This window comes from Lycorma delicatula, chromosome 1 (assembly GCF_047948215.1).
Source record: "Lycorma delicatula isolate Av1 chromosome 1, ASM4794821v1, whole genome shotgun sequence".
NCBI classification, from domain to species: domain Eukaryota; kingdom Metazoa; phylum Arthropoda; class Insecta; order Hemiptera; family Fulgoridae; genus Lycorma; species Lycorma delicatula.
The window spans coordinates 215400068-215419938 of record NC_134455.1 but is presented as its reverse complement, the minus strand read 5'-3'; the positions used below and the strand labels follow the sequence as shown (position 1 = coordinate 215419938).

At 35.0% G+C, this 19871-nt stretch overlaps 1 protein-coding gene and 1 non-coding gene across 2 annotated transcripts in view; one reads left to right on the top strand and one right to left on the bottom strand.

The window, feature by feature from the left end:
• cysu (peroxidase homolog) overlaps positions 1–19871 on the top strand; it is a 219000-nt gene that overhangs the window by 64815 nt on the left and 134314 nt on the right. The window contains exon 2 of the mRNA XM_075372261.1: positions 13517–13675. Within this exon, the coding sequence (XP_075228376.1) occupies positions 13517–13675 (159 nt within the window). The remainder of the gene's footprint in view (positions 1–13516; positions 13676–19871) is intronic.
• TRNAM-CAU (transfer RNA methionine (anticodon CAU)) lies at positions 1230–1302 on the bottom strand. Its single transcript has one exon. It is a non-coding gene; the product is annotated as a tRNA-Met (tRNA).

Here is a 19871-nt window from a genome sequence, read left to right as displayed (position 1 = left end):
ACTTCATCTCCTTTTTTTTATTGATTTATTAACTTCTGATTGTAAAAAAAAATTTACAATATGTAATAATTCAGTAATAACAATAAAAAATATATGAAAAAATATCAGAAGTTATTAATGAAATAAAATTTTATGTACTTTTCATTTAAAAAAAAAATGTATATATGTAATTTAATAGGCGTACAAGGAAATTATGTGGTGTACACATCGGATTTTTATATTGAATATTTTGGTCGTTTCTACGAGGTTTTTCTTAAATACAATATTTGTTATTTAGATTGTGAGCTATTCTTTCTTGAATCTTTTTAATGTATTTTACTTTGATGTAAATTTTTTTTATCATAGTTTTTTTTATAATAAAAACTAATATCTTTCTCTGTATTTCGAACGTATTTTCATTAAAGCACTCTTAGCTGTTTATTTATTCTTGTATAACAATAGAATAACGAAAAAACAAAATTACAAATATCCAGCGCAAAGCATAATGAAAATAATTTTATTTAGCAATAATTTTTTTATGTAATTGATAAAAAAGGCTGTTCATAGCCATTAATTCATTATTTCTTTCTGTAATACGAGTATGAGTTGTATTTAAAAGTCGGTCAGTGATAGTTTAAGAACGCTTCTAATTTCTAAATTATGGTAACATTTTATTTATCTCTAGTAAATATAGAAAAAAAATGACTTTGATGCTAAAATATCAAATGACCGTTTATTTGGACACGGTTATTTGCTCATGTAGGAGGGTTATCGTTGATGAAAATGATACGTTCCGGTTATAAGGAACTGAATATCAAAGTTCTGTTAGACTGCAGGCGTCTTACAATCGGTAGAAAGCGTACCCAGGTCTTGCCGAGCAGTCTAAAAGACCTACTTCTAGGCGCGAAGAAGAAAAAATGAAAGTTGCTTGACATTTCCTCGCCGCAGTACTCATCACTAGACCAGTAATTACTTACGACCTCCGCTGTTAACAACAAATCGCACATCTGTTGAGTCTGCCAGTTGCCCTATATAATAAGGTCGATAATAGTTATTACTACATTTAGTATTAATTATATCAAATAAATAACTCACCGCATTGGAAATAAGTTTACCAAAAAATCTTGCAATAAAAATTAATCTGTACAAAATTATAGAAAGCGTAATTTTACTTTCCGAAAAAAAAATTAAATGATCAGTTTTTATGATTGTTTTTATCAAAAACAAATACGATGATTCGTCCAAAATTTTGCCCCGGGTGAGGATCGAACTCACGACCTTAAGATTATGAGACTTACGCGCTGCCTACTGCGCTACCGAGGCCCCTGTTCACGTGCTTAACCATTTTTTAATAAATAATCAGTTTATATGATAAAATACATGTATTAATATTTATAAATATTCGGAAATACTTGTTAAAAATTGTTCTCAAATTAATAAAGTTATAATAATTTTAATTTAATAAAATCCGATGTATACCTTGAACACTTATTGCGATTTTTTACAACTCCCGTATTCCTTCTTTACTTTTTCTGGGTTAAGCTGGAGTTTTTGATTTTCATGACCGGATACCCTTCTTGAAGCTAATTTTCTAGAGAATCGAAGTTTAGAAACTTTTATAGTTGAAAAGTTTAAATGAATTAAATTCTTTTAAAAATGCAAAATTTCTCAATTTTTAACCGTAACTTTACCCTGAAATTACTTTTTTTATCGTACCTCATTATTAAATAAAAGAAATTTTGTTATCTGCTAACTGGGCATGGAGGTTAGTTACTACACAGAACTTAAAATTGTTGGTAAATAAGTTTCGTCTGAATTTTAACTTTTCAGGAAATTTCAATTAATTAACCTTATTGATCGATATATTTATTTTCAACTGTCCTCAAAATTTTTAAATTAATTCACGTTGAAAGACCAGACGGTAATCAAATTGTTGTAAGGAAAGATTTGGTAAGAAAAACTAATAGTTTCATGTAGAATTATATTTAATGATCGGGAAATTTATCTCCCGATAAATTTAATAGATAAATTATCTACTTATAATAGGTATTTATTTCTGAACTTCATTTACTAAGTGAATATGCGTTTAAAATTCTATGTCTGACCAAATTCGAAGTGGAATCTTTCGGTTGAATGAGAGTGATGCTGATTATTGTTCAGTATTTCCTTTACACTTGTAGTTTAAACGGTTTCGTAATAAACGACTTTTCGCTTCCTCAGTGTCTATTCCATTAATATAAGATAAAAATGATTTAATATTTTAAGATCTACGTTCCTAAAAATATTGTAAACAAAAACACAGTTAAGGGGTTTACATTTTTTTTTTAATTTATGGAAACCTTTCTTAAAATAGAAGACTTGCCCCTTTTAGAAATAATAAAAAATAATTGTCTATACGTATGAATTTTACGCTTAATGACAAGTTACTGAACAATAAAGTTATTGGCAAATTACAATTTTTTAATTATAATTGTCTCAGAGAAATAATACAATTTAATATCACGGAGTTCGTTAGAACTTCGTCGGTAAGAGGCGCCTAAGTCAACGAACTATGTTTACAGTTCTAAACACAACCTAACCTGACAGTGAAATGAACATGGAGAAAAACTAAGCGTGAAGCCATTATACAGAGTGATTTTTTAGTCCTGTTACCCAATTTTAAATGTAATTTAAGAAAGGGAAATTTAGGTGGAATAAAAAAATATATTTGTTACAAAAGAGATTTAATAAAAAGCTATTACTTACATAATTGTTAAAGAATATGCTCAAAATGCCCACCCCTTGCGGTTATACACGCACGGACTTTTTTCAGCATATTAGCAGAAACCTTTTTAAGAGTTGCATTGGAAATATTCGTGATTAAGTCTGTAATATTGACTTTAAGTTCATCAATAGTGTGAGGATTGTTTATAAAGGCTTAATGTAGCCCCACAAAAAGTAGTCAGGAGATGTGAGGTCTGGGGCCCTTGGAGGCCATAAGTCCTTGCTTATTATTCGATCATCAAAGAACTCTTGCAGGAAATCCATTGTTTCTTGAGACGTGTGACACGTAGCGCCGTCTTGCTGAAACCAGCAATACCGTTCTTGAGGTTCCAGGAGGGACACAAATTGGCGCACAATATTCCTGTATACTTCACCATTTACTGTCTGTTCGAAGAATATGGGTCCGAGTATACGATGACGAGATATCGCACACCATACACCAATTTTTTCAGGATGTAAAGATTTGTCGTGTAAAGCGTTAGGATTTTCAACCGCCCAAATTCGACAGTTTTGACTGTTCACATAACCATCGAGATGGATCTAAGCTTCATCACTAAAGAACACTGTGTTTAAAAATTCAATTCCGTTATCATTTACGAGAGACCTAAACCAACGACAATATTGCAATCGTTTGTTTAAATCTGGAGGCTGAAGCTCTTGGACTAATCATACGCGATACGGATACAATTTCAATTTTTTAGCAACTTTCTGAACGCTCGAATATGACAAACCAACTTGCGTGGAAAGTTTTCGTAAACTTTTCCGTGGAGAATTGAGCAATCTTGTTTTCGCATTCTCTAAAACGTCAATGACAAGCGAGTTGGTCGACCACTACGTTTTCTGTCGCAAACACTACCTGCGTCTCGAAATCGGTTTGCTAGCCTAGAAATTGACATTTTTTCTGGCGGAGGAACACCAACAAATTTAATTTGAAATGATTCTTTTACACTCGCGTACGATTTCGTAGCAAAATATTGTTCAAGAATGAAAACTCGTTCTATGGTAAAGACATTCTGTTCGTAACACGACTGGAAACGGCACAAAAGTTTACATAGCTCAAGCTGCCGTATCTATACCGATTGAGTAGCGGTACCAAATTCGTGTCACAAAACAAAATTTCCCTTTCTTACAAAAAAATTACCAGACATTAACAACTGGGTAACAGGACTAAAAAATCACTCTGTATCTCAGTTCAATTAGATTTTTAATAAAGAATAGTTTTAAAAAATACCTCGAATTTTGTTAGACAACGTTTTTTCCCATTTGATGAACCGCGGGACTCGAATATGTAATTTTATTCATTTTTTAATGTACATTTACGAATCGCGCCGCTATATAGCAATACTTGATAGTTCTAGGTAGCGTACAAAAACTTGATAATGTAGTTGAAATAATAAAATTTAAAATACAATATACTACAGCTTGTTTTAATAGTAAATGCTCCTATGTAAATGAAAGTACTGAAGATGAAACAATTTTTTTAATTCCCATCACTTTAAAAAATAAAGTATTAGTTTACAAGAGGTTATACTAGTTTTATTAAAAAAGGAATAAGTAAAACAGAAATAAATTCTATTTGTAAAATCGAATTTAAAGATAAAAATCGAGGGTTACACTTTCAAAGTAATAAGTGCAATATTACATACGGATTTTCGTTTTGTAAAGGTCTTTGTAAAAGAATACATGATAAATATATATAATAGACAATAGATGTACAATAATAGATAATAAACAGTGTTTAAGAGTTCTATATAATAAGCGAAAAAAAAAATTATTACAAAACTCTTACGGGCCTGATTTCATTTATTAAACAACCAATAATCAGAAGAATTGTATTATTTCTGTAAATTAGATATGTATTATTCATTGTTTGACTTCAGAGGATGTTTGAGGATGATGTGTGGGAATTTAAATGAAATGTATACTTGAACAGTCTCAGGTCGACCATTCGTGAGATTTGAGGTTAATTGAAACCCAACCACCAAAGAACACCGGTATCCACAATCTATAATTTCATATCTAGTAAATTTTAAGATGAAATTGAATGAAAGGACATCTTTATTTGTTTTTTTTTCTTTTATGTTTTTAGCATTATAAATGTTAGCAATTTTAATAATTTTTCATCTTATGCAATTGGTATTGCTGGTGACGAAATATACTAAAGTGCTTCAACAAGAAATATAAAATAATAATCAGAATTATAAAAGTACATTTATAATATAAGTTTGCTTTATTACGAAAAATGAATGCAATGATTTGCGAGTAATCATGATAATCTTGACTTGCTCTGAGAAATGTCATTTATTGCCATTATATAAAGGTTAATAGGATATTCGTAAATCAACATCTCTGTCGGTAAACAAGTTCTTGTTAAGGATATTGTATTAAATGTGTGTGTGTGTGTGCGCGCGCGCGCGCACGAACTGTCCTGCTGATTTGTACAAAACACATGAATTAAATAATCACTGTAAAAAATTAGTCTCGTGGAGGATGGAACCCAGTTAAGATTAAAAGACTTTTTTTTTCTTTTTTTTTAACTTGTTAAGCACCCCAAGGAAACCAGCCTCCGCCTGTTAAGACATAGCATGGTCGCCTTGCAGTGCCGTGGCAGCAGTCTCTGCCCACCCTAACTGCCTCCTTTCGGAGGATCTCCCGCCGGGGTCCCCAAAGCCTCGTCGGGGTGAGCCAACCACCTCCTTCGGGCAGCTAACTCCCCCCTCCGCAATGGGGCTACCCTCCCCGTCCCTAACCTACTTGCAGCCGGCACGCCTTCCACGTACCGCTGCCCCCTCGCGTTCCCCTCATACCTGAGGGTCCTTAATGCCATCATCGGGGAGCCCCGACCCCACTACACTTGCTAGTGAAGCTAGAACACCCTAGGCAATAAGGCTACCTCCCTGGGCCCTAATCGTCGCCACGATTCATCCCCAGCCTCCAGAATCTTTTGAGGCTTTTTTTTTTCCAACAAAAGTACACAAATAAAATAACCCCAATATGTCCATACAATGCGAAAACTACCCATTACACAGTAGTAATTCCTTATGCCGGTATGGGCATGGTACACAAACGATACACAATTAATCAAATTAAAACAATATTAAATCTGAATCCCCGAAGCAGGAACCCTGTCCCTACCTGGAGAATCACAGTAGCACAAAATACATAACAAAACACAAGATAATTACAATATTCACAATAAAAATTAAAGATTAAAAGACTTACGCGATGCCTGCTGCACTCTTTGAGACTTGTAGTTTTTATTCGGTGTAAGCTTCATAATGTGATAAAAATTCAACTCGGAGATATTCAGGTTTCGATTAGAGAATGTGGTAGGTATTCCTGTAAATAAAGTTTCTTCTCTGCCTTCTATGTGAAAGTATCTCCGCTCTGTTTGGTCTCATCTCTTCTTTTTTATTTCATACTATCAGTTAAAATACAATCTTAACCAGTTTTAAATGCTTTTATTTTACTAATTAATTACGCCCAGCGTATTTCTCCGTTGTTATTTACGAGATTCTTCACGTATTCTTGAAGTAACGATGACCTCGGACGATACATAAGTACCACGCATATCTTGCGTATTCATTATGCACGTGTCAGTGTTAGAAGAAAGGCATTATGCCAATACGTAAAACAGTTAGATACAATACACCTGTAACATGGGATGGTCTGTTGAATATTCAATAGACAATCCCGTGTCCCATTTTATTCGATCTCATTTAGTTTCACTGCATTCTTGCTGGCTATTATTCCATTGTACCAATACTTTAAAAGACATTATTATAATGGTTAGAAAAGAAACCCGACAGCCGGAAGTACAGCGCGACATCGAATAAAAAGCTGCCTGTCAGAGCGTCGGCAAAGGTTAACTGGATTTGTAAGTCAAAATATATCGTCAACTAATTTGTATAACTAGCGAATGAAAGAGTTTAAAAAACATAGCGATCGTTAAAATGTACGTTCTGAATTGTTTGTCATCGTCAATATTGCTGTAAACCGTGATATAAATTAATTAAACTTAAATTTTTCTTCAAGAGTCTTACGATCTTTTGAAAGTTTTATGATTATTTCTGGAATTTCGTTACGTATTATTTCTGCTTTGAGAGAATGTTTAAATAATTTAGGATTAAATAGCCAGATTTCGCTGCCGATTACCAGCTGCATTATCATGCACAAAGGTGCATTTTCTCTGTTTCAACTGAAAATCAGTTTTCTTTACGGCTTGCAGTACTTTTTAAATATCATATAAAGTTTGTCGTACCTAACTGAACGGTGATTTCACCTGCATATTTGCGCGTAGATTATTAATCTACTGGCAAATTAAATAATCAATCAACCGCATCTATCACTTGTACGCACGTACATGAATGTGAGGACGCTTGCATTTACCCGAATGCGGTAGAAAACATGGTATCAATAATTATTATAAATGAGATAACGAAGTGAAAGTTTATTTAAAATCCACAATTAAAATTGCAATTTATTAGTGACCTGATATCAAACTTCATTTTCTGTTAATAGAATGATGAAACAGAACTTAGAACGTTACGATTATTCATTTATTAAAATGCGTTCACTTACCATTTAGGAAATAATTTTGAAGCAAATGTAATAATATTATTTTTTAAAGAAGTTATTCTAATTAATACTAAACAGCTTTATTATAATTTGGTTATGAATCACGGCATTTTTCGAATGAATAAAGTGTTAAAAATTCTATATGCAGTGACTCACAACTAATTTTTATAAATAATCTTTTTTTTTCAGTTTTATAACTATTCAAGGATAAAGGATATCAATATATGAGAAAATTTTTTATATTAAAAATTAAAATTTATAACAAGTTATGTAATTAGATAATCCAATTTGATATGTAAAGTTGCGGTACCGTTTAACAATTACTCATTTAGCACAATAAATTTTAGTTATCTAGTTAAATTTTAGTTATTTTAATTCGTTTATATTATGTTTTCTTTAATCTTTTTTTTTTTTTTTTTTTAATAAATGTGGACTAGCGTGTTAAAAAATTCACCTAATTGTAATTTAGTAAATTCCTCCGTCACTAAATACAATCGCAAGATTGTGTTTAATCACATCCAAGATTCTGTTACGATATTAGTTAGGGTTCCAGGAATGATTTCCAGTAAGAAAGGGTTTCGTATCGTAGTAAATCAGAAATATCTTCTTATTTTTAAAAATATTCTTCAAAGTTTCAGTGAGCATTGGGCAATGCTGTTTTATACTATTGATGAGATTATTTTTCTTTTTAATTTTGTGTGCTGACATAAAACATTCCGAATCTGGAAAAGACTGCAGGTTTTCATTCAAAACATTGGAGGCTATTCATCATTTGACATTTTTTTTTTGGTAGATGCCTTTATTTTGTCATCTACTGAAAATGATTCGTTATTTCACCTCGCAAACTTAAATTTTGTTCATTGAGGCGCTTGAAAATATTTGATAAGTAGGTTGGTGTTGTGATCCACAGTTCGTCTCACAATCTACAAAGCAGCACAAAATCGGTATCCGTTGGAAACACCTGTGCCTTTGAATATAATTCACAAAATTTTCTTATCAGTTTTCCTTTGGAAAGCCATCACCTCACCTCTTGTGCAGCAGTAACTGAATGTGGTGACTACCCATTTCAGTTCACAGTTTGAAACCAAACCAGTTTAAAGCCCAAAATTTAATAAGCTTGACCACCTTGACGGCCTCCTAGAGAACATGTTTAAATCGTTCAAGCATCTGTTTCTCTGCTAAACCTTCTCTGTGGATGGTGCTCTGAGTGACAGTAAAATTCTCTGTAACCGACTTTACTTTAGTGGCAACACCTCTAAATTTTCTTGTGAGTTTAATTTAAATACTTAGCATCTAGAGTTGTCAGTACTGTTAACAGCCTATTAGACTTTAATCAGTTATTACTTTAAGACTAGTAAAGTTTTATATTAACAAATGCTCTTATTTAAAAATATATTATATACGTATAATAATAATTTATTTAGTTATAAATAATTTAATTATTTAAATAATAAATTATCGTTTACTTTTAATAAAATAAATATTGATAATATTAATTAATAAATCGGAATTAGTTCTTTATTGGGGTACGTACTTTATTCTAGTAATGAGCATTCTCAATACACTTTATATTAATGGATTTGATATCCAAAGGCCCAAATATTTTGATAACCAAATAATCTTAAGTGGTTGTGGAATTATTTAAACGATCAAAATGATTGTTATCTCCCGAGCAGTTATTCGTGCTTTGGATTTCCCTGATCGGGGAAAGTGTAACGAATCTATTGTCATACACTGTCAAGGTAAATATTCAAGGACATACCGTTTTACGCGAACTAAAGAGAATACATTTATCTTTTTTTTTTAATTATATGCACGTATCCTTAGTAGCATAATCTGAATAAATAATTTCATGTGACGTAGAATACTCATTCAATTTTAAATTATTCTAGCCATTTATGTATGCATAAATTGTGTAAATAGTATTTAAGAAGTGTGTAATTTATATATGTGTACATGTTACAGTCGATTCGACCATGTAACTACGTAATTTACTTCTGTAATGTTTTCAAAATAATATATTTAATTTGCTACGTAACATGAAACAATCATTGCACCGTGTAAAAATTGATAAACCTGACCGAAATCCCAACCCAAAACCTTTCGTATGAAAGGCGAATAATATCTTCTCTGCGGGACTCCTCATGTAATTGGAGCTTCCTCATGATCATCCTGACGAATCTTTCTACAGTCTTCCACTGTGCCTCACCTGGTAATAGAACACGTAGGGGATCTTCAGGGCGAAACATGTACTGACGTCTCAGGTTACCGAGTATCTCTCTACGCTCTATGGCGAATCGCAGACACAAAAAGAAAACATGTTGGGGGGGTCTCTTCCACCTCGCACTCCGGGCAATTTTCAGATAGGTCGAGGCCAAATCTGTACAAATAAGACCGGAATCCCCCATGACCCGCCAGGAATTGCGTTAACTCAAACCTTGGCGTGCCATGGGTCCTACGGCACAACCCCCTGATGTCCCCAATAAGGCGAAGAGTCCACCTAACCTTCGTGGCCCGATCCCACCGCTCCTGCCATATTTGTGCGATCTCTTATTCTAGTTCTTCAGCAGGACGCTTCCTTTCCTCTAAGGGGAGTGTTCTCAGTTCCCTAGTTCTGCTACGCCGCATTATCATCAAGTCTACAGGCGGGAATCCAGCAATCACTTCAACCGCCTCCCTGGACACCGTCCTATAGGCGGCTGCTGCTCGGATGCAACACCTCCTTTGGATGGATTCCAATTTACCCCTGTACTTGGCAAATCTAACAACGCCTGCCCACAACTCGGCGCCATATAGCAGGGCTGAATAGACCACACCAGTAAGCAATTGCCTCCTATGTTGAGAGGGCCCTCTTGTATTCGGGAGTAGGCTAGCAATAGGCCTCCTGTCTTCTCCGTCTACCCACAAGCTCGGAGTAGGTGAGTACTAAATCTTAGTCTGGAGTCAACTCAGATTCGCAAGTACTTTATGGCCACCTGAGACACAATTTCTCTGCTATCAAGGATCAGACGTATAGTTGGCCTCCTCCCGGCGGCAGAGATCACCACCATCTCCGTCTTTTCAGGAGCCAACTCCAGTCCTACCTCAGCCATCCACTCACTGATCCTTGTATACGACTCAGTTATTCTGCCTACAGCCTTATGCCTTGTTTCCGCCTCCACTAGCAACGCTATATCATCTGCGTAGCCAAATAATGTAACCGTTTGTGTGGGAACAACCCGAAACACTCCATTATAAGCCGTGTTCCAGCAGGGTAGGTTCAAGGACCGATCCCTGTGGCACCCCTCTATCGAGGTTCTTCTCAACATACCCATCATGCAGTCTAAAGATCATCTGATGTCCTTTGAGGTAATTTCGCACCATCCGTCGAAGGTAATAAGGGACAAGAAGGTCCTCCATTGCTCCCATTATTGCTGAGTGGCGAATGCAATTAAACGCGTTTCGTACGTCCAGTGTAACTATGACGCAGATCCTACCATCACCTCTCCTCAAGGTTCTTCCTGCCAAGTCGCAGACATCATCGAGGACGGACTTATCCCTTACCCCGGCGAAATACATACTGATTCGCGGAGAGCCGGCCCTGCTCTTCCAGTACACCGACTATCCTTTGCTGAAGCATACATTCCAGTACCTTCGCTAGTGCATCAATCATCGCCAGCGGGCGGTATGAGGAGGGAAATGCCAAATCCCTTCCCGGGTTAGGAACTAGCACCAGCCACTAACGCTTCCATCAGCCAGGAAAAACTGTCTCAATAAGACAGGCGTTGCTTGGTATGTCACTAAAAACGCCTCTCGCCCAGCTCGCCTCTCGCTACCTTGAAAACCATATTAGGCAGGAGATCCGGGCCAGGCGCCCTGGCCGACGATATTCGTGTGATCGCGGCCTCCAGTTCTGCATCGGTAAACAGAGTGCAATCCCAGCCGCACCTCTTACCTCTGGGAGTAATTCGTTTCCCGAGGGGAAGAGCCCATCAACTATGTTCAGCACTTCTTGCGGACGCCTCATAACTGTAGCTCTAGGTCGTACTGCTTTCTTCACTAGTACCGCATAGGGCCTCCCCACGGGTCCGTCTCCACCTCCTCAATTAATTGAGCCCAACATTTTCTCTTTGACTGTACGATGAGCTTAGCAAGCTCTCTCCTCTTTTTCTTATACACCTCAGCGTATACTACTTTCACCGAATGTAAGTACGCTCTTGTCACACGCCTTCTAGCCCGGTGGCATTCTTCTCGCTTCCTTGCTATATCGGCAGTCCACCAATATGCAGGCGAACAACCCCTGCAGACGTACTAAAGTAGGAGAACCAGGCTTCTTCAAGACAATCGGCAAGACATGTAGTCTTCCCCTTCGCTGTGAAGACCCGACGTACTACATATAGGTCAAGCCGTTCGGTAAAAACACCAGGGCGATGTCCCTGGTGTTCCAGCCCGTGAATATAGGTGGTCCATCACTACCAGCTTCGGTGCCAGCGATCGTCATCAAGATCGCTGGCGTGTAACCTTCCCGCGCTCACCAGTCTGCAATGAGGGCAGCAAGCTCAGGAGAGGCAAAATTCACGTCGATTATAGAGCCCAAGAGCCCTCTCCAAAGTGTGTATGCATCGCCAACATTTAGCACTACTAAATCCTGTGCCGCAGTCATGTCCATAAGCACCGAACCTCTTGCGTTTGTCCTGGCAGATCCCCACTCGATCGACCAGGCATTAAAATCGCCTGCCACCAGCACTGGTCGACGTGTAGACATATCCCTCACCATAGTAGTTGAAATCTCTTTATAACAGTCCATGCTGATATTGGGCGAAAGGTAGGCGGAGTAGTAGATCACTCCTCCCACACTCACCCTTACAAAGCCCCGTCCCAGCCACACATCACATTCAGGGACACTTACATTATGCTACCGAAAACATCGAATAGCCCAACCGAATCAGTAACGTCAATATCGCTAAAATTACAGCTGATGTTTTTAGACTAGAATAACGAACTATTGGTGCCACCTATTCTTTGTATAAATTATACCTTATTGATCGTTAAACAAACGTTCAGTTGAGAAAAGTAAATGAACCCGTTTACTCGAAAACCATCCTATTTTATTTTATCGATACTACTGAAGGTTATAGAAATGTTCGCCATCCATTCAACAGAGACATAATTTTGTAATTTAATATCGTATTTAATAAAACGTAGAAAAAACAAAACATCACTTACTTGAAACACTTTGCTGATTCGATTTAGAACGACGTACACTTACAAATGATTTATTTTGTCATACTTTCTTTAGAAATGTTAATTTCTATGACTGATATACGTGAATTTAACAGACTGAATTTATATATTTTTAGCTTGATCGTTCCGATCTAATTAATTACTTCGCTAGGTCATTATTTTACCTATTCATTTTTCCGATCGGTAGGCTTAAGTTAACCCAAAACTAATACAGTTGTACTTGATACACTCTAAAATTATTTATTGTAAACTATGAAAGATGAAATATATTTTGAAGAAGAAACTTTTAACTTTTTTACTTTTGTATTAAACGTTTTGTTATTTTACATTAGACATTTTTTTTTAGTTTTATATTTAATTATACTTCATTCCAAGTCGTGGGAGTCTTCACGTTATAATAAAACAGACGTTTTTCCACTCTGTTTCCTTTTTTATGGGATACAGATTAAAATAACCTTTTTAAGGCTATTATAAGATTAAGACACCCGGTAATCGGAAATTTTTATATTTTTCTAATATCACAACCTAAAGATATATTTTTTTAATATTCAAGTACAACTGACAAATATTAACATAATATTCTATTATTTCGCGATAAGCAGATGCCAAATTTTAACATTCGAAGTACAAGAAATTACTTAAATGAACAGATTCATTCAGAATTTGGCCAAGAATCATATAAGGAATGTAATAGTTATAGCAAAAACTTCAGAAAATATTTATCTGTTTATATTTCATTACATCTTTAATTATCTTTACCATTTTTTATCTTCGTCATTTTATTTTATTTTCTTGTTGTTTACAAAAATTTGCTTATATTTAAACTTAGCGAGCTGAAAAAAGTCTACAGGCTTTTTCTGTAATTTAGTAATCCAACCGCAGTTTTGCTTTCTCACAAAGAAAGAATAAGAGCTATTTAAATGTAATAAACTTTTTTTTGTTAAATCTACTAATAATCTTTTATCTCTTACAGGATATCAGGACTTTTCTTTTTCACGGTGATGGTAAATCACTTAGAAGCTATTCAATTTGCACCGTCCGACGGTGGAGGGGAATGTGCGCTTAGACTAGATGGGCCTGGAAGGACCAGTGCGTTTGATTTCCACGTAAACACTTTACGTGGTGGACCGTTGTGAGTAAACATTTATCATATTATTCTGTACAGTTACGTATCAAATGCAGTAAAGTTAATGAATCCCTCTACTATAGTTTATTTGTACATGTATACGAGTACATTCTCAGTTTTATCAAAACTTTTTCGTAAATAATTATTCTTCAAGAGGTCGTTTTGGCCACTAACAATGCCATTGTAGTGGTCATATAAGGGTTTCTTACCATTAGAGAGGTAAATTAGATCTATATCTAGTATTATATTGTTTTTTTATGTATTACTGCTCAATATTTTTCTTTATTATACACTTTCAAACTTTTAAGTAATACATATGAATTGCAATTAACATCCTCTTATAGGAATAATCCTACTTAGAAATTGATCATGTAACATTTTGGTAGAAGACATTTGTATCACTTTATTTCATTTTGTTTGTTTGTTGTATGCCTGTAATCTTTCCATCATTTTTCAAAATATTCCTAATTTTTATTGATTTTCTCCCGTAAAACTGTTGTTTTCCAATAGTGCATCTTATAGATCTAGTCCGGTTCTGTAGTAAAAGAAGAGCAGTCTGTTTTGTCATGTCTGTTCTTTTCGAGGCCGTTACAAAAATGGCATTATTTGGTAGAATGTTTGTGTAAGTGGTCAGAAAAATTTAATAATTCTAATAAATAATCTATTTTTATCTCAAATAATAAATATGAACTATAGTAGTATTATAGATAATACATTTTAGAGTGTAGTACATATAATTGAAGAAATAATTTGAATAATATTATTGTATTATACTGCGAAATAATATTATATAACCTATTTTTTAGTAATAATAAGAATTTTAACTATTTTTTTTAAAGTAGAAAATACCAATAGTCTCTTGATAAAATGCATTTTTTTCTTAAATGCAAGTAACTGTCGTTAAAATACATTCCCAGACATTAAAAAGACAGATTCTTTCTCACAGCAAATTTCTATGTTCAACTCTTTATATGTTAAAGATTGAAGTGCGCTTTATAATCAAAAATAACTGTTACATGTTCTTATCGCAATGAATCCTGACTGGAACAGGAAATAGAATAAATGAAAATTACGGAAAACTTTGCGCTTACGAATAGGTTATTTATATTAACGAAGAACTCCTGCGCTTACAAAAAATGTAGGGTGGCGTTCGCCGGTTATTGTCGATAATGTTACTGGTACTAAGTTTTAAGCTCATATCTCGTTATACACCACGATTTTTGTTATTCTTCCAAATTCAGATATGATATGTTGGACTTAATACATCTTAAATCGTATAATTGTAGAATTTGGACATTCAAAATAGCAAATATAGGGATTTTTCTAAGTTTCAAATAAAACAAGAGTAAAACAAAAACAAACCGCATTTCAAATAAAGTTTCTGGCACCGGATCCGTTTCTAATGCAATCCACCGGTTAGAACTTTTCATTACTTAAAATACGATTTGTTATTGTTTTAACAGATTTTATATTTCATTTCGTTTTTTGTAGTTTAATTTGTTTAAATAATTCATCATTTATTATATCCCGATATTACCTCTGAAAGTTTATATATCGATAATAATTAAACCGTAATCTTTTTAATTTATTAATACTATGAAATATAGTATAGTCGAATTATTATTGTTTATTTCAGTACATTCTATCATTAAATTACACAATTTCATTTAATTAATTGTGTTATAAAATAATTAGTAAAACGTTATTAACTTATTCAGCATTAATTGTTAAATTAAACAACCGTTTATTTACTTCTAGGTATAAAATACATGGAGTTAATTATATACTTAGAAAAAATTATCACGGATAATTTAGCCTACATCCGATTCATTGCAATCTTTCCTAACAATTACTTGTTCGTCAAGGCAATTCAGTTATAGTATAATTAATTACTCGTATTCGGTGCTCGTTGACCTAACATTTTAATTAAATGGTTTGTTTTTTCCTGCGTGAAATTTTAAACTGTTCTACTATATTGCATATTTTTAATTAGGCTACTTACTTGGGAATATATAAAATTAAATTATGTTTTTTTAAATATTCGAATTTGTTTGTTTAATGTACTGCAATATGAGTTTACGTTTCAATTTACCTTGCGCTTTCTCAATACTTAAATTCATTTTGTATTTAATACACCCGATTAAGGTGAAAAAAAATAGATATCTGTTATTAACCTAGGCATCAATTTTGTAGAGAATAATTAGCGATTATATACTATTTGGAAGAAGAAATTGAAACTCAGTATTAAAATGCCAGCTAGACCGTAAAATGTAAATTGTTCGATAAATAAATTTAGTAAATTGTATTATTGAACAAATTGTTCGAAGAAAAAACACCGTTAGAACAACCAATAAAGTAAGATCCGTATTCAGCTTGGACTCCTTTGTAACTTATAAAGAAAAGTCAAGTAAGGCAAATTAAATTGCTAAAACACAAAGCTATCGTCATTTTATTCTGTAAACCCTATCGACTAATGATATAAGTTGGCAAAATTAAATTCCAAATGATTAATTCCGGAAAGAAATTTATTATTGTTACAAGACTGGTGGGCTGAAAATAAATCACGTTATTTTCGACATAGAAGATGGAAAGCGAAAAAGTCGATAAAGAAGAGCTAGACAAAACACAAAATATCACTGTTTGTGGTAATGTATCGCTTAAACTAGATGAAATTTTTTTTTTATATAGTTACATAACAACAGTACACCACTTGAAAACAATAATAAAGCGTAAAATAAAACAATACTTCAAATTTTGACAGTATGTCAAATGTTGCAGAATTATGATATTTGAAGGTACTAAGATGGAAAAAGCAAGACAAAATCAAAAACAAATTATCACAAGCTAGAGAGACTAAGCATTGCTATTTTCATAGTGCGACATGATTTTTAAATCGATATTTTAAAAAAAATGAATATTTTTAAAATATCGGCATGAAGAACAGAACTGAATCAGATGGATAAAGAAGTGGAATATAGGTTCAACAAATATATTAAAATGAAACCTTCATATGAATGAGGGTTTGCAACAAAATCAGAAAACTGATACCTTCATAACGCTTTATTATTGTTATTTTTAAAGTATGAAACTGAAAAATTTTATCAACACTACACTAAAGTTTAGAAAAAAACACAGGTTGTTAAGGTATAGATGACGGTAAAAATTAATCTTAATCATAAGTATAAGATTAAATCAAACAATATATCGACAAACTGCGTAACTTTGTTTATAAATTTTGGTTATAAATTTTAAAAAATCACCGGTAATTAATTTTTAAGGATGTATTTATGATTTTAGGTAAATTAAATTTGAACTGAAACCATACTTGGATCAGAGTTGAATTCTTATGCTGTACGTATTGTATACGTTCTATAAGATTCCTTCTTCGCATATTTTTAAGTTTTATAAACGGAAAACTTAATATCGAAGATAAATTTTTATTCAGAGATACCAAAATATTAAAGTACCTATCTTTAAAATTTGCGTAAATTAAAATTTGTTCGTATCGATCCGCAGAAAAAGAACCAATTTCGTTCACACAGTGCGTTAATAAATAAAATTGTTTAAACAAACAATCAATCACATGCTGAATTTCTGGGAAAGTAGAAAATTAAAATTTATTATTACCTTTTTTAATGTTTTTTTACTACTCTCCTCCCACCACGACAGTAGCATGAACGTCGATTAATTCAGGTATGAAAAATCAGCTTATATTATTTTGATAATTTCTGTAGTATGAACGTGATTTTACACATATCTTTATCGAAAGAATCCGAAATCAGTAATTAGGTAGTAGATATTTTATATAAAAAATGTTAAATAACTCCCAAACTATGAACTTTTGAACTCTAATTACAATATTTTATATTCAGCCTTAAATATAATGGATTTTTTAATCCGATAACATGTTTAAAAAACTTGCACAGGCAATTATATTTCAACTTTCTTCTCAAGCTATAGTCGGTAGTAAAATTATCATCTTGACCCAAATAAGAATCAGTTACGAGATTTTTAACATTTTTTCTTTTTTTAAAGTATAAACTTTGACAAAAAGATCATCAGAAAAACATAAACGACTGCTCCAAACAAACTAAAACAAGACCCAACTGAAGTATTATTAAAATTAATGCTGTACGTGAAACTCACTAAAAATAAATCTTACAAGATAAAGAATATTTACGTTAGTGAAATTATTATGTAAGTAGTAGAATTAAATATTACAACTGATCGTAGACTAATGTCGTATACTTATTATTCGACACCACTAACATCAATGAAACTACAAATAGAGGTATAATTTAAAAATATTTATTAAAACCACTAGGTCTTTTTACTCGTTCTTTTTGGCCTTTATCCTCTATCTACTCATATAAATATTAGGACCATAAATATGTTTTGATATTGGACCACAACATTTGTTCCTGTTAATTGTTTTTCAGTTTATTGACGATCGATTTGAAAGTTTTTACCAGTAAAGAAAAATTCTTTATTAAAATTTAATCGTTGTTTTGCGTACTTCTTTACATCAATACGACAATATGGACATTATTTATGGCGTCAAATTATAAAAAAATTTTTACTTCTCAAACACTCACCATGCCTCAGTCAGATTTTAAGCGGTATCCTCCCGGCTCGCCCATCTCGGCATCCGGTTTTGGAAGGAATAGCAGTCTGACCTCCTTCCAGTGTTCCCGGTATGCTGGAAAGAGGACAGACTGGTACTCCTTCTAAAAACGGATACCGAGACGGGCGAGCCGGAGATATACCGCCCGTTGTGTCTACTGAAGATAACGGGCAAGGTGTTTGAGAAGCTGCTGACACAGCAGTTGAAGGAGGAACTGGCTGCAGTAGGGGGCTTCTCGCCCAACCAATACGGGTTCGTCGGCGGAAGGTCCACAGCGGATGCCATCGAGAGAGTGACCATCTGGGCCAAGCGCAAGGCAGCAGGCACCTGGCGTCGACGACGCATCCCAATGGTAATACTGCTCGACGTCAGGAATGCCTTTAATAGCGTTCCCTGGAAGAAGATCAGAGAGGACCTGGAACGAAAGGGTGTCAGCATCTAACTCACGGCTATCCTTAACAGCTACGTGCACGAAAGGAGAGTGACAACTCGGACGAAGGGAAGCTACCGTAACTTCAACATGAACGCAGGGGTGCGACAGGGCTCGGTTCTGGGGCCTCTCCCCTTGAATGTGGAGTTCGACGGGGTACTCAGACTGGAGTATCCTGGAGACACAGAAGTTGTGGCCTTCGCAGATGAGCTGGCGCTGCTGGTATCAGGGGCCGATGAAGGGTACGTGGAGGAGACGGGGAATGCCGCCATCAGGGTTGCCAGCCGTTGATTAGTAGATAAGAGACTACGGCTGGCACCAGAAAAAACTAAAGTCCTGGTCATCGCCGAAAGGAGGAGGTTAAGAGAGATCACCCTGCAGGTGAATGGCATCCAGGTGGAACGGATGGACAAGGCAAAATGCGTTGGCGTACGGCTCGATAAGAATAGAGGTTTCACCGAGCATATCCAGTATGTTGTTGAGAAGGCGGAGAGATCTGCGGCGGCACTGGGAAGGATAATGCCCAGGACTTTAAGGAGAAGACCTGTCATGTCGGCGACTGTCTCAATCGTCTTGTATGCTGTATCAGCTTGGTGCGAGACGATGAGAGTGGCGAGAAACGGGAGAAGACTAGAAGCTGTACAGCGCAGAGTTGTGCTACGTATAACAACGGCGTATAGAACGGTTTTGGGGGAGGCGGTACGAGTACTGGCAGGACTACCTCCAGTGAGGTTACTGATCGAGAAACGAGACCAGAGACGTAGAAGACTGGCACCAGGAGAAGCCAGGCAGCAGCTTACAGCGGCCTGACAAGAACAGTGAGACACGCCAGAGAAGAGGAGGTGGACGTGGAGGCTCATCGTACGGATTGAATCGTGGCAAAGCAGAAGGCACGGGGAGCTGAATTACTACCTTACACAGCTTCTTACTGGCCACGGCGAGTTTGGAGCCTACCTGCACAAATTCCACCTACGTGCAGATCCTGGGTGTGTCTACTGCGGGGAAGTAGATACTCTAGAGCACACCTTCTTCGGCTGTGGTGGCTGTGGTCCTCCAACTGACGCCGGACAATATGCTTGGGTATATGCTCAGGGGAGATAGAGAGTGGCTTGCACGGATGGGCGACAGTGATGATGCACGGGGACTCT